We start from the raw sequence: 13,085 nt of genomic DNA on the forward strand, positions 1-13,085 counted from the left end.
AGCTTTAGCCCTGGTTTTTACTAATGCCTAGGCTTTATCCCTGTTTTTACTAATGCCTAGGCTTAGCCCTGTTTTTACTAATGCCTAGGCTTTAGCCCTGTTTTTACTTAATGCCTAGGCTTTAGCCCTGTTTTTACTAATGCCTAGGCTTTAGCCCTGTTTTTACTAATGCTAGGCTTTTAGCCCTGTTTTTACTAATGCCTAGGCTTTAGCCCTGTTTTACTATGCTAGGCTTTAGCTGTTTTTACTATGCCTAGGCTTTAGCCCTGTTTTTACTAATGCCTAGGCTTTAGCCCTGTTTTTACTAATGCCTAGGCTTTACCCTGTTTTACTAATGCCTAGGCTTTAGCCCTGTTTTTACTAATGCTTAGGCTTTAGCCCTGTTTTTTACTAATGCCTAGGCGTTTAGCCCTGTTTTTACTAATGCCTAGGCTTTTAGCCCTGTTTTTTACTAATGCCTAGGCTTTAGCCATGTTTTTACTAATGCCTAGCTTTAGCCCTGTTTTTACTCATGCCTAGGCTTTAGCCCTGTTTTTTACTCATGCTAGGCTTTAGCCCTGTTTTTACTCATCCTAGGCTTTAGCCCTGTTTTTACTAATGCCTAGGCTTTAGCCCTGTTTTTACTAATGCCTAGGCTTTAGCCCCTGTTTTACTAATGCCTAGGCTTTAGCCCTGTTTTTACTCATGCCTAGGCTTTAGCCCTGTTTTTACTAATCCGAGGCTTTAGCCCTGTTTTTACTAATGCCTAGGCTTTATCCCTGTTTTACTAATGCCTAGGCTTTAGCCCTGTTTTTTACTATGCCTAGGGATTTTGCCCTGTTTTACTAATGCCTAGGCTTAGCCCTGTTTTTTTACTCATGGCCTAGGCTTTAGCCCTGTTTTTACTCATGCCTAGGCTTTAGCCCTGGTTTACTCATGCCTAGGCTTTAGCCCTGTGTTTACTAATGCCTAGGCTTTAGCCCTGGTTTACTAATGCCTAGCTTTAGTCCTGTTTTTACGAATGCCTAGGCTTTAGCCCTGTTTTTACTAATGCCTAGGATTTAGCCCTGTTTTTTACTAATGCCTAGGCTTTAGCCCTGTGTTTACTAATGCCTAGGCTTTAGCCCTGTTTTTTACTAATGCCTAGGCTTTAGCCTGTTTTTACTCATGCCTAGGCTTTAGCCCTGTTTTTACTCATGCCTAGGCTTTAGCCCTGTTTTTACTAATGCCTAGGCTTTAGCCCTGTTTTTACTAATGCCTAGGCTTTAGCCCTGTTTTTACTAATGCCTAGGCTTTAGCCCTGTTTTTACTAATGCTTAGGCTTTAGCCCGTTTTTTTACTAATGCCTAGGCTTTAGCCCTGTTTTTACTAATGCCTAGGCTTTAGCCCTGTTTTTACTAATGGCCTAGGCTTTAGCCATGTTTTTACTAATGCCTAGGGCTTTAGCCCTGTTTTTACTCATGCCTAGGCTTTAGCCCTGTTTTTACTCATGCCTAGGCTTTAGCCCTGTTTTTACTCATGCCAGGCTTTAGCCCTGTTTTTACAATGCCTAGGCTTTAGCCCTGTTTTTTACTAATGCCTAGGCTTTAGCCCTGTTTTTACTAATGCTAGGCTTTAGCCCTGTTTTACTCATGCCTAGGCTTTAGCCCTGTTTTTACTAATGCCTAGGCTTTAGCCCTGTTTTTACTAATGCCTAGGCTTTATCCCTGTTTTTACTAATGCCTAGGCTTTAGCCCTGTTTTTTACTAATGCCTAGGGATTTTGCCCTGTTTTTACTAATGCCTAGGCTTTAGCCCTGTTTTTTACTCATGCCTAGGCTTTAGCCCTGTTTTTACTCATGCCTAGGCTTTAGCCCTGTTTTACTCATGCCTAGGCTTTAGCCCTGTGTTTACTAATGCCTAGGCTTTAGCCCTGTGTTTACTAATGCCTAGGCTTTAGTCCTGTTTTTACGAATGCCTAGGCTTTAGCCCTGTTTTTACTAATGCCTAGGATTAGCCCTGTTTTTACTAATGCCTAGGCTTTAGCCCTGTTTTTACTAATGCCTAGGCTTTAGCCCTGTTTTACTAATGCCTAGGCTTTTAGCCCTGTTTTTACTAATGCCTAGGCTTTAGCCCTGTTTTTACTAGCCTAGGCTTTAGCCTGTTTTTACTAATGCCTAGGCTTTAGCCCTGTTTTTACTAATGCCTAGGCTTTAGCCCTGTTTTTTACTAATGCCTAGGCTTGAGCCCTGTTTTTAACTCATGGCCTAGGCTTTACGGCCTGTTTTTACTAATGCCTAGGCTTTTATCCCTGTTTTTACTAAATCCTAGGCTTTAGCCCTGTTTTTACTAATGCCTAGGCTTTAGCCCTGTTTTTACTAATGCCTAGGCTTTAGCCCTGTTTTTACTAATGCCAGTGTGTCATAATTTCCTCAAACTCTTAAGTAGTAGACAGAGGGGAAAGTGTTAAGAAATGGGAAAGTACGGTACACGCATTAAGCAACTAACACAGAAGTGCTCTAACTCAGAGGCCTGGCAGCGTACACCATGACTTGGCAAAAAAAAACGACAATCGGATGTTGCTGCAAAAGCAGACAGGGCAGACTTCCATTTTATTTTGGTCTTGGAAAGATACCAATAATTGTTTTTTGAAACGAACGACAACTGTGTGTGTGCGATGGTACACAATGTGCATCCTCCCAAGACGAAACATTCTTGAATGACTGCGTTCCACTTGGCTTACGTTAAGTCATTGTCTGGAGATAGAGATGAGTAACACTAACAAAACAAACATCCCMGTTTAAAACAGCAGCCAGTTGAGAGTAAGCAATCACTTTTGTTCAAAAGTTGTACTTCATTTACCAGACAGGACATTTAGTAAATTGAGCAAGAAGTAGACTGGAGGATTGTAGTTATTTGGGTTCTTTTCATCATACTTTAACGAGGTAGCTAACAAAGCTTGACGACAGATACGCTTGTCCTGGCTGTTAGGTTCCCATGACAAGTGAGTTTCCACACGCACCCACACACACACACCAGAAATATGTTAGTCTCTCAGTTTCAAAGAGGAAGGAAACCTCACTTCTGTTCGCCCTCTCATCTCCTTAACCCTTGACCTCTAGTAAACACTGGGCTGTGGTGTATTAGAACAAGTTTTTTCTTGTAAAGCTCTGTTTCTTGATCTTCATATGAATGTATCATTGACTGAAACCACTGCCGCCCTTGACTTGACTTGTACAACTTATAACATGTCTTATAAAACAGTTGTATACGTTGTGCAGAACAATGTCTTCCACAATCGTAACCTTACATTATGCTTACATTGTCTTTGGGTTGAGCTTTCATAACCTTCTGTTAAACGATAGCTCTTTATCTGTTTTCCAGGAGTTCGCTATGACTTTCAGAAGGTTCAAAGTTCAACAGGGTTTCCCCAGGCTCAATGTCAACAGCTAGCTTGTTGTTTGATGTTAGCGTCCTTGAATAAGTTTAATGCCAACTCTTCCTCTGTAGGCTTATGCTAATTAGGTTACGCTAACCTGTACTCAGGAATGCTAATGAGTTAACGCCAACTCAGTAATGCTACCTCTATTTAGCTCATGTGTGAACTGTTCCCTAGGAGTTGGAGTTCCTGCGACTGGCTAAGAAAGAGAAGCTCAGGGAGGCCACGGAGGCCAAGCGGAACCTGAGGAAGGAGATTGAGCGCCTTCGCGCTGAGAGCGAGAAAAAGATAAAGGAGGCAAAGGAGTCGCGCGTGCATCTGAAGAGGGAGCTGGAGCAGGCCCGGCAGCTCAGAGTGTGTGACAAGGGCTGCGAGGCAGGCCGCCTGCGCGCCAAGTACTCCACACAGGTGAGGACACACACAACACACACACAACACACACACACGGGCTACTCAAACCCAGACAGAGCAGTGTCTGTAGTCTGAGTCCGATTACATAAACACTCGGAACGGAGGCTAGCCCTCAGAGTAATTGCATCATTTTTGTCTAACACCAAGGCTAAGTCTTCTCATGGTCAATGGGGAAAGAGAAAAAATGCTTCCTCCGTCAAAAATAAATGGGTGTAACCCAAAGAGGAAACAGGAAGAGATGTTTAGTTCCTGTTAAGCATCATGGGAAATGTAGATTAGACATAACAAAGGGGAGGTACACTGGATTCCCGTCTGTAGTTTCTCTAAAAAGAACAATTCACTTTCCAGCCCTGTCATAAAGCCCTGTCATAACAACCTGCCATAAAAGCCTTTATTTGAGTGAATGTTTCAAATGTTTATTGTTTTTATAGTGTTTGCAGGCTTTGGGGAGACAGCTTAGTTAGGTCTATGTCAGGGCTCGTCCCAATGTTCACTGTTGTGTGTCTGGGTTAGGGTTAGGGTTAGGGCTAGTCTTAATGTGTGTCTGGGCAGGATGTGGAGAGACTTAGAGGTTTGCACACGCAGAGCGAAGGATGTGGCCACTGGCTGTGTGTGTTTGTGGGTGTGTGTGTGTGTGTTTGTATGTGAGTGTGTGTGTGTTTTAAGAGTTCAAAGCATGATAGTAGGTAGTTAACAAGAAACAACAGAAAATGCTGAAAGTAGACACATTAGTCATATAGCCTGGATCCTCAGCTCAGTCATATAGCCTGGATCCTCAGCTCAACCCTTCCCTGAAAGTAGACACATCAGTCATATAGCCTGGAGCCTCAGCTCAACCCTTACCTGAAAGTAGACACACCAGTCATATAGCCTGGATCCTCAGCTCAACCCTTACCTGAAAGTAGACACACCAGTCATATAGCCTGGATCCTCAGCTCAACCCTTCATGGTGCTTTTTGCTTGGTTCCAGATCGAGGACCTGCAGATGAAGCTCCAGCATGCCGAGGCGGATCGCGAGCAGCTCCGGGCAGACCTACTGCAGGAGCGGGAAGCCAGGGAACACCTGGAGAGAGTGGTCAAGGAGCTGCAGCAGCAGCTGTGGCCCAAGGAGCAGGACACGCCTACCGAGGACACCCCCGTCAACAACTAACCCTTTCCATGACCAACCCCCCGCCAATCCCCCACTATCAGCACCCGAAACAAAACTTTGCCTGAGACCACAGAGACAGAATAGAGAGAAGCAGAAATATCAACCCTCTATGTGTGCGTGTATCCATCCTCACAAAAACTGTATGAGTGCTTGGATGCATCCTTGGAGAGAGAAACAAAGCAAGTCCAACGTGGTCTTTGTACATGGACCAAGTTGTTACTAGTTGTTGGTCTTTGTACATGGACCAAGTTGTTACTAGTTGTTGGTCTTTGTACATGGACCAAGTTGTCAACTAGTTGTTGGTCTTTGTACATCTACCAAGTTGTTACTAGTTGTTGGTCTTTGTACAAGGACCAAGTTGTTACTAGTTGTTGGTATTTGTACATGGACCAAGTTGTTACTAGTTGTTGGTATTTGTACATGGACCAAGTTGATACTAGTTGTTGGTCTTTGTACATGGACCAAGTTGTTACTAGTTGTTGGTATTTGTACATGTACCAAGTTGTTACTAGTTGTTGGTATTTGTACATGGACCAAGTTGTTACTAGTTGTTGGTCTTTGTACATGGACCAAGTTGTTACTAGTTGTTGGTCTTTGTACATTGATCAGTTGTTACTAGTTGTTGGTCTTTGTACATGTACCAACTTGTTACTAGTTGTTTTGGTATTGTACATTGATCAAGTTGTTACTAGTTGTTGGTATTTGTACATGGACCAAGTTGTTACTAGTTGTTGGTCTTTGTACATCTACCAAGTTGTTACTAGTTGTTGGTCTTTGTCAATGGACCAAGTTGTTACTAGGACAAGCACTGAAACGCACCTCTCCTCCACAAACTGAAAATTGGATCAGGAGAAGAAAAAATATATATATAGCACAAAATTTAGTTGTGCCTGTATTTTCTGAGACAGAAACTGGTGAACCTTTTGGATAAAAACTTTTCTATGATAAAAAAATAAGATAATAATACAATAATTTTACAACTGGCCTGTTTAGAGACAAAATGGAGGGCTGTCAAAATGGCAGAGGAGCCGGGAAGTAGGACTGGACTCCTGAGGCGTGCCCCAGCAGGGCTTCTGCTCCGTTTCCCGTGAAGAAGTTGGAGAATTTCATGACCTTATAAGCTATTTAAGAGACTGCATAGCGATATGTAAAAAATTTWACGAAAACATTTTCTTTGCTTCTTTGTGCTATAAGAGCTTGGAGACAAAAAAAATATGGATTTGCAAAAAATATGAACAGACAGCAAGCAAGACAAACTACCACCAGTGCCACCATGGTTAGTCGGTGTGTAGAGGAGGCCATTTTGATCCAATGAGGAAAAGTATCAAGTTTGTTCTACTATTCCATTAATACATCATAAAGTTTACTATGGAAGGGGTCAGAGGATTGCATTGGACTAGATGTTTTCTCTCTTTGACACAGGCCCTGTATCTGTGTTCTGGTAAACCTCTTAGAGTGAGCATTTCATTTAGATATTAACAAGAGATGGTCACACAAATACACCGAAACAGCATACATACTTGTCTTCATTATGTGTTTGTGAGCATTTGGGTTAAAACCCAAAAGTCTATCTTATAAAGATAAACTTTGTGATCATTTTGTATCTGGGTGCAATCTGAAGCCCAGATTTGTACACAAGACTTCTGCTGGGTTTCCCCCTGGGACTGTTGGTTAAAACTAGCTTACCCGGCTTTACTGCTTTTCATTTGATTAGCGAGAGTTGGCATGACTTGCTCAAATGAAGATCGAAAATACAATTTTTGAATACTATGATTTTAGGGCTGGAAGTGGCGCCTTTAGCCAGAACCACAACATTTTATTTTTTAAATAAATGATGGTATGTAAATATATATATATATGTGTTTTGTTTTTTTACAATAATGAATCGCACTTTGTCATTACAAAATACTGTTATAATGCCTTATACTCCCATTATTGTCTTCAATCTTACATTGGAGAGGATATATCCATGACAACAACAATACAAATCCAAGTGAGCATTTTGTTATTATATGCAACTCATTTAAATGCAATGTAATCATGTGTTTAAGACAAAATATTGTAAATAAAATGAGAGAGAAAAGGGGTCTACAGGCTTGCTTGCTGATACAGTTTGGGCTGTTGAAAAATGTAATTCCAGTCTTTTTTGGCACTAATTATACAATTTCTGTTGACAAGTAACACTCATCAAAATAGAAAGACAGTGGGATGTAGGATAGCAAAAGACAAAATGGCATGGGCGCCCAACTCTCCTAAAATGTTGGTATTTATTAATACGACAATGATTCATCCACGTTCCAAGGTGTGAAACACAGTGCTTTTAGACCATTCATGGGAAAGCAGTGATTATAACAGTCTGAAGACACATTGCTCATATATTTACCAGAAAAAAATATAAAGATGATTAATAAAAAAATACATTTTATAATGCTCCGCTACAGAGTGGGAACAATGCAAATTAGAATGTACATTGTGTTTATGCTTTTTTCCTTTGGTTGTTGATGTTGTTGTTGTTTTAAATGTGGGATATTTTTATGGCTTGTTTCTTCTGTTCCTTTTTTCCAATAGAAAACTCATATATTTTCATTCATATGCATGACATTTGAGAAGGTTTGCCATACATATAGTCATTATTGGGCATTGATACTGTACATGTAAGGATTTTATTGTGTTGTACAGCAAACCTGTCTTTTTTTAGAGGAATCTAACCATGTTTATTACATAGTTCAAGAAAAATAACTTTACACGTACACGCAAAAAACACAACCTGAAGTTCAAACACAATGCTGGACAACCTCAAGTGCCTGAAAGTGGGCAGAGGGTTTTCCAGATCAGGAACACTGACGATGAAGTAACTGTTTGTATTTGGCCTGAGTAGGAACGTGCTCAAGAGTCAACTCCACCATGGGATGTCATTACCGTCACAGTGCAGATGTCACTCCCGTCACACAGTGCAGACACTGTCGACGGAGGGGACATTTTCATTCTCTCTTCTCTCTGCACTATCCCTCTGGATAGGCCTGACTTGACTACATTGCTCAAGCTACAAGATGCAGCTTTTTCCCCCAGTATTTCTAATGCAGTTTAAGGCGGTAATTACATTAACTCTTCTTCTTTTTGAGCAGAAACAATTTAACGACTTGTAATTGTAAAAAATAAATAATCTAATAAGGCATTTTGAATGATACCTTTAATTCATTCAGAAATGTTTTTTTAGAGATATGCATGTCAAAAATAATTCTAGGTATCAACAGATACCATAGCTATGCGGTATTATGAGGTTAACTCTTGGTTGTAGAAAAAGATGACCTACCATTTCTATGTGATTTGGTCTGTCTATCCAAAGGTGGACATCTCTAACTAGTGAAGAGGGCATTATGTCCAAGCCCCATGTCTTAACCAACATTAGAAAGGCCAATGTTATTTAGAGACTGACACTGAGTCTGTGACTTTTGCAGACCTAAAATTGGTACATTTTATAGTTGTTTTTACACTCGAGTGAATTGATATTTGTAGTTTCCTTTTCATGGTTTTCTACAAAAAAAAGGGAGAAAATGACAACATTGGCTCTTTGCTCCCAAGTAAAAGAAAAAAACGGATAAATGATTTATTATTTTTTAACAAGAACCATTTTGCTAAATGGAGGACAACGAAGAAGCAATAACAGTAGAACATATAAAACTATCCAGTGTGAAGAATTAAAAATAAGAATTTACAAGTGTAAATAATCTTTCATTTTTACACTATTGTGTTATAAATGTACATGGTGTTTCCTTTTTATCCAAAACAAATCTTTTCTTACAGCTGTCTTGTTTTGTTTTGGTTTGTGTTTTAACCAAGAACATGTTTCAAAAACAATTATTGCAGTGCATTAGAGAATATTCCCTACATAAACATGTTGTTTATCCAATTATTTAGATTTTTATTTTACTGTAAGGTCTTTATATTGAAATACTTTTTTCAACAGTTCATATATTTTTTACAATATATTCAATATCAGATAGTGTACAGTGTCTTCAGAAAGTATTCATACCCCTTGACTTATTCCACATTTTGTTGTGTTCCAGCCTGAATAAAAAATATATATATTTTTTTTGTCTCACCCATCTACTCACAAAACCCCATAATGACAAAGTGAAAACATGTTTTAGACAATTCTGCTAATTTATTGAAAATGAAATACAGAAATATCTTAATTTACATAAGTATTCTCATCCCTGAGTCAATCATTTGTAGGAGCACCTTTGGCAGCAATAACAGCTGTGAGTCTTTCTGGGTAAGTCTCTTAAGAGCTTTCCACACCTGGATTGTGCCACATTTGCCCATCATTATTTTTTTAAATCTTCAAGCTCGGTCAAATGGGGTGTTGATCATTGCTAGACAACTATTTTCAGGTCTTGCCATAGATTTTCAAGTAGATTTAAGTCAAAACTGACTCGGCCATTCAGGAACATTCAGTGTTTTCTTAGTTAGCAACTCCAGTGTAGATTTGGCCTTGTGTTTCAGGTTATTGTCCTGCTGAAAGGGGAATTCATCTCCCAGTGTCTGGTGGAAAGCAGACTGAACCAGATTTTCCTTTAGGATTTTGCTTGTGCTTAGAACCATTCTGTTTCTTTTTTATCCTGAAAAGTCCTTAACAATTATAAGCATACCCATAACATGATGCAGCCACACTATGCTTGAAAATATGGAGAATTGTACTCAGTAATATGTTGTATTCAGGACAAAAAGTTAATTCACTCTGTCAATTAGGTTAGTATTGTGGAGAACTACAATATTGTTGATCCATCCTCAGTGTTCTCCTATCACAGCCATTAAACGCTGTACTTTTTTAAAAGTCACCATTGGCCTCATGGTGTAATCCTAGAGTGGTTTCCTTCCTCTCTGGCATCTGAGTTAGGAAGGACGCCTCTTTGTAGTGACTGGGTGTATTGACACACCATCCAAAGTGTAATTAATATGCTCAAAGGGATATTCAATGTCTGGGATATTCAATGTCTGTTTTTTTACCCATCTACCAATAGGTGCCTTTTGTGAGGCATTGAAAAACCTCCCTGGTCTTTGTGGTTGAATCTGTGTTTGAAATTCACTGCTCGACTGAGGGACCTTACACATAATTGTATGTGTGGGGTACAGAGATAGGGTAGTCATTCAAAAATCATGTTTAACACTATTAATGCACACAAGTCCATGCTACTTATTATGTGACTTGTTATGGAAAGTTTTACTCCTGAACAAATTTAGGCTTGCCATGACAAAGGGGTTGAATACTTATTGACTCAAGACATTTCATTTTTTCGTTTCTAATTTGTAAAAATGTCGGAAAACATAATTCCGCTTTGACATTATGGGGTATTGTGTGACAAAAAAACTCTAAATGTAATCCATTTTAAATTCAGGCTGTAACACAACAAAATGTGGAAAAAGTCAAGGGGTGTGAATACTTTCTGAATGCACTGTATGAATGTGTTATTCAATGTGTTTCTATGGGTTAATAGCAGGAAGGCCAAATTCAATGTTTCATCAAGTAATGGTAAAAATGGGTCACACAAGAACTACCGCCACCTCGCAGGTTTTTTCCCCATCCTCATGTATATTTTAGCCCTACACTGCTGCTAATGCTATATCAACTTTACATTTCTAGAAATATTTTTATGTAAGAGGTAAATGTATGCTTTCTCGTTTATTAATGACGCATATACAGTATGAGAAAAACGCTTGGCTTATTTATCTATTCCTTCCTCTCCCTTGCCCCCCCCCCATTCATCGACACCCTCTCACAACACGGACTATATTGTAAAGTAAAGGACTTTATGAGATTATGTTTGAAAATAGCTATGCTTATATACCACAGTGACTGAATGTACAGTGTATAGATGCATTACCAGAAATAAAGTTGTTTGTCCAGATTAAATGACCCATATTTGTTTCTTATAACAGCTGTTATGTTTCTTGCTTGTGACCATCAGTTTGGTTGACATGAATTCAAACCCCTGCCTCTGGTATCACAGTTTCTACACATGGCAATGACTTACAGAATAATATTTTGCACAAGCGTTTACCCACCTTTTKCAAAAAAAACGCATCAAAAGTATAGGAAGTGTTACTCAATTCACTCCACGACCGGTGATCAGTGATACTTTGGCAGAGTTACAAAGCCATGTAAATGATGGTTAGTCATTGAGTCGTTGTGTCTTACTGAATAGCTCATGAATTGAACATTAAATCCCTCAAATTCTAAGATAGAGACCGACGTTTGCTCTTACGGAATCAGACAGAGAGTTAAAACCATTCAGTTACAGTCCTGGTTGTGGCAGAATCGCCGTTATAATGTATCTAGCTCACCCAATCAAGATTCTACTTTTCTAAGGAAACATTTGACCGTTTTTCTTATTCAAGTGTTCATACTACAAGTGACATAGACTGACCAGGTGAATCCAGGTGAACGCTAATGATCCCTTATTGATGTCACTTGTTAAATCCACTTCAATCCGTGTAGATGAAGGGGAGGAGACGGGTTAAATAAATATTTTTAAGCCTTGAGACGTGTATGTGTGCCATTCAGAGGGTGAATGGGAAAGACTTAAGATTTAAGTGCCTTTGAGCGGGGTATGGTAGTAGGTGCCAGGCGCCAGGCGCACCTGTTTGTGTCAAGAACTGCAAAGCTGCTGAGTTTTTCACACTCAACAGTTTCCCGTGTATATCAACAATGGTCCACCACCCAAAGGACACGTGGTGTGTAAGACGTGGTTTCATGTCACGGTACAGGCTTTTATTTCTAGCTTTGAGTTGAGAGTCTCTTCCTCTCTCTGGTAGGCTGTCAGTTTCCATGATGACAACTCGTGCACGTCACTTCGGTTTATTGTGGGTTCTTGAATAGCTCAGGAGTCCGAGTTTTGAAGCACAGACTCCGAGGCACGTGGGACAGACGTGCTTCCACTGGTGTTGTTGGTCCGGTTGTGAAGGAGTGATGCTTTGCTCTGGCTGCAGTTAGATGCTTGTGTCTGTCCTGCTCTAAGGGTTCTATTCAATCAGCATCATGGAAGTTTAGCTTTACAGCGTGATTTACATTTTAAAAGGTAATGTTCCCGCTTTAGAGGAGACTGCCTTCACGGTAAACGTTGCTTATGTCGGCTTAATTGGACATCCCCTTTACATTTCTATCACGGAATCTGTAACGCTTCAGTTTTACAGATTAAATAGAGCCCTAAATTGTCAACTTCTATGAGGGTTTTGGAGTGCCAGGTGGATCGGTTAGAGGCAACGTCTGTGAATTGGCTCGGCTGGATTTGGCAAAACTTGAGGTTGTGTTTCAGGCTGTCTTTGAATCGTTTTTTGGGTGGTCGGCTTGTCTTCTGGTGTAGCTCATCTTGGGAGGCGGTGTTCAGACATTCTGATGATGTGATGGTGTTGAGACATCCTGATGGTGTGGTGGTGTTGAGACATCCTGATGGTGTGGTGGTGTTGAGACATCCTGATGGTGTGATGGTGTTGAAGACAATCCTGATGGTTGATTGTGTGCATTTGAAGTACATCTTGATGTGATGGTGCGTGTTGAGACAGCCTGTAGTTGGTGTACTTGTAGTCTTGGTGATGTTGGCCGCTCCACCCTGTGGTTGATGGAGTGGCCGGTCCATCCTGCTGTGTGAATAGGCGTGCCCAGTCCATCCGTGATGGTTAGAGAGTGCACGTCCATCCTGCTGGTGTGATGGCTAGCCAGTCCATCCTGCTGTGTGATGACGTGCCAGTCCATCTGATGGGTGATGAGTGCCGTCCACCTGATGGTGTGATGAGTGGCCTCCTCCTGATGTGTATGCGTGGCCGTCCATCCTGATGGTGTGATGGCTGGCCGTTCCATTCCTGATTGCTTATGCGTGGCCGGCCATCCTGATGGTGTGATGGCGTGGCCGGTCCATCCTGATGGTGTGATGGAGTGGCCGGTCCATCCTGATGGTGTGATGGCGTGGCCGGTCCATCCTGATGGTGTGATGGCGTGGCCGGTCCATCCTGATGGTGTGATGGCGTGGCCAGTCCAGCAGAGCTGTGCCTTTAACATCTTAGCCTCAAAGCTGGTGTTGTTGACTTTTTGCATCGCTTTCAGGTTGGAAACCTTGTCTAGTCACCGGAT

The 13,085-nt window shown here is 40.8% G+C and overlaps 1 protein-coding gene across 2 annotated transcripts in view; it reads left to right on the top strand.

Annotated features, from left to right (window-relative positions):
- Positions 1–10,871, top strand: part of LOC111966861 (ski oncogene) — a 124,414-nt gene extending 113,543 nt beyond the window's left edge. Inside the window, exons 5-6 of one of the 2 annotated variants that reach the window (XM_023991821.2) lie at positions 3,574–3,804; positions 4,778–10,871. In XM_023991821.2, coding sequence (XP_023847589.1) covers positions 3,574–3,804; positions 4,778–4,957 — 411 coding nt within the window. In that variant the 3' untranslated portion in view covers positions 4,958–10,871. The remainder of the gene's footprint in view (positions 1–3,573; positions 3,805–4,777) is intronic. The other variant, XM_070444604.1, reaches the window with a different exon arrangement.
- The last annotated feature ends 2,214 nt before the right edge of the window (positions 10,872–13,085 follow it).

Source organism: Salvelinus sp. IW2-2015, linkage group LG7 (genome assembly GCF_002910315.2).
Source record: "Salvelinus sp. IW2-2015 linkage group LG7, ASM291031v2, whole genome shotgun sequence".
Lineage (NCBI taxonomy): Eukaryota > Metazoa > Chordata > Actinopteri > Salmoniformes > Salmonidae > Salvelinus > Salvelinus sp. IW2-2015.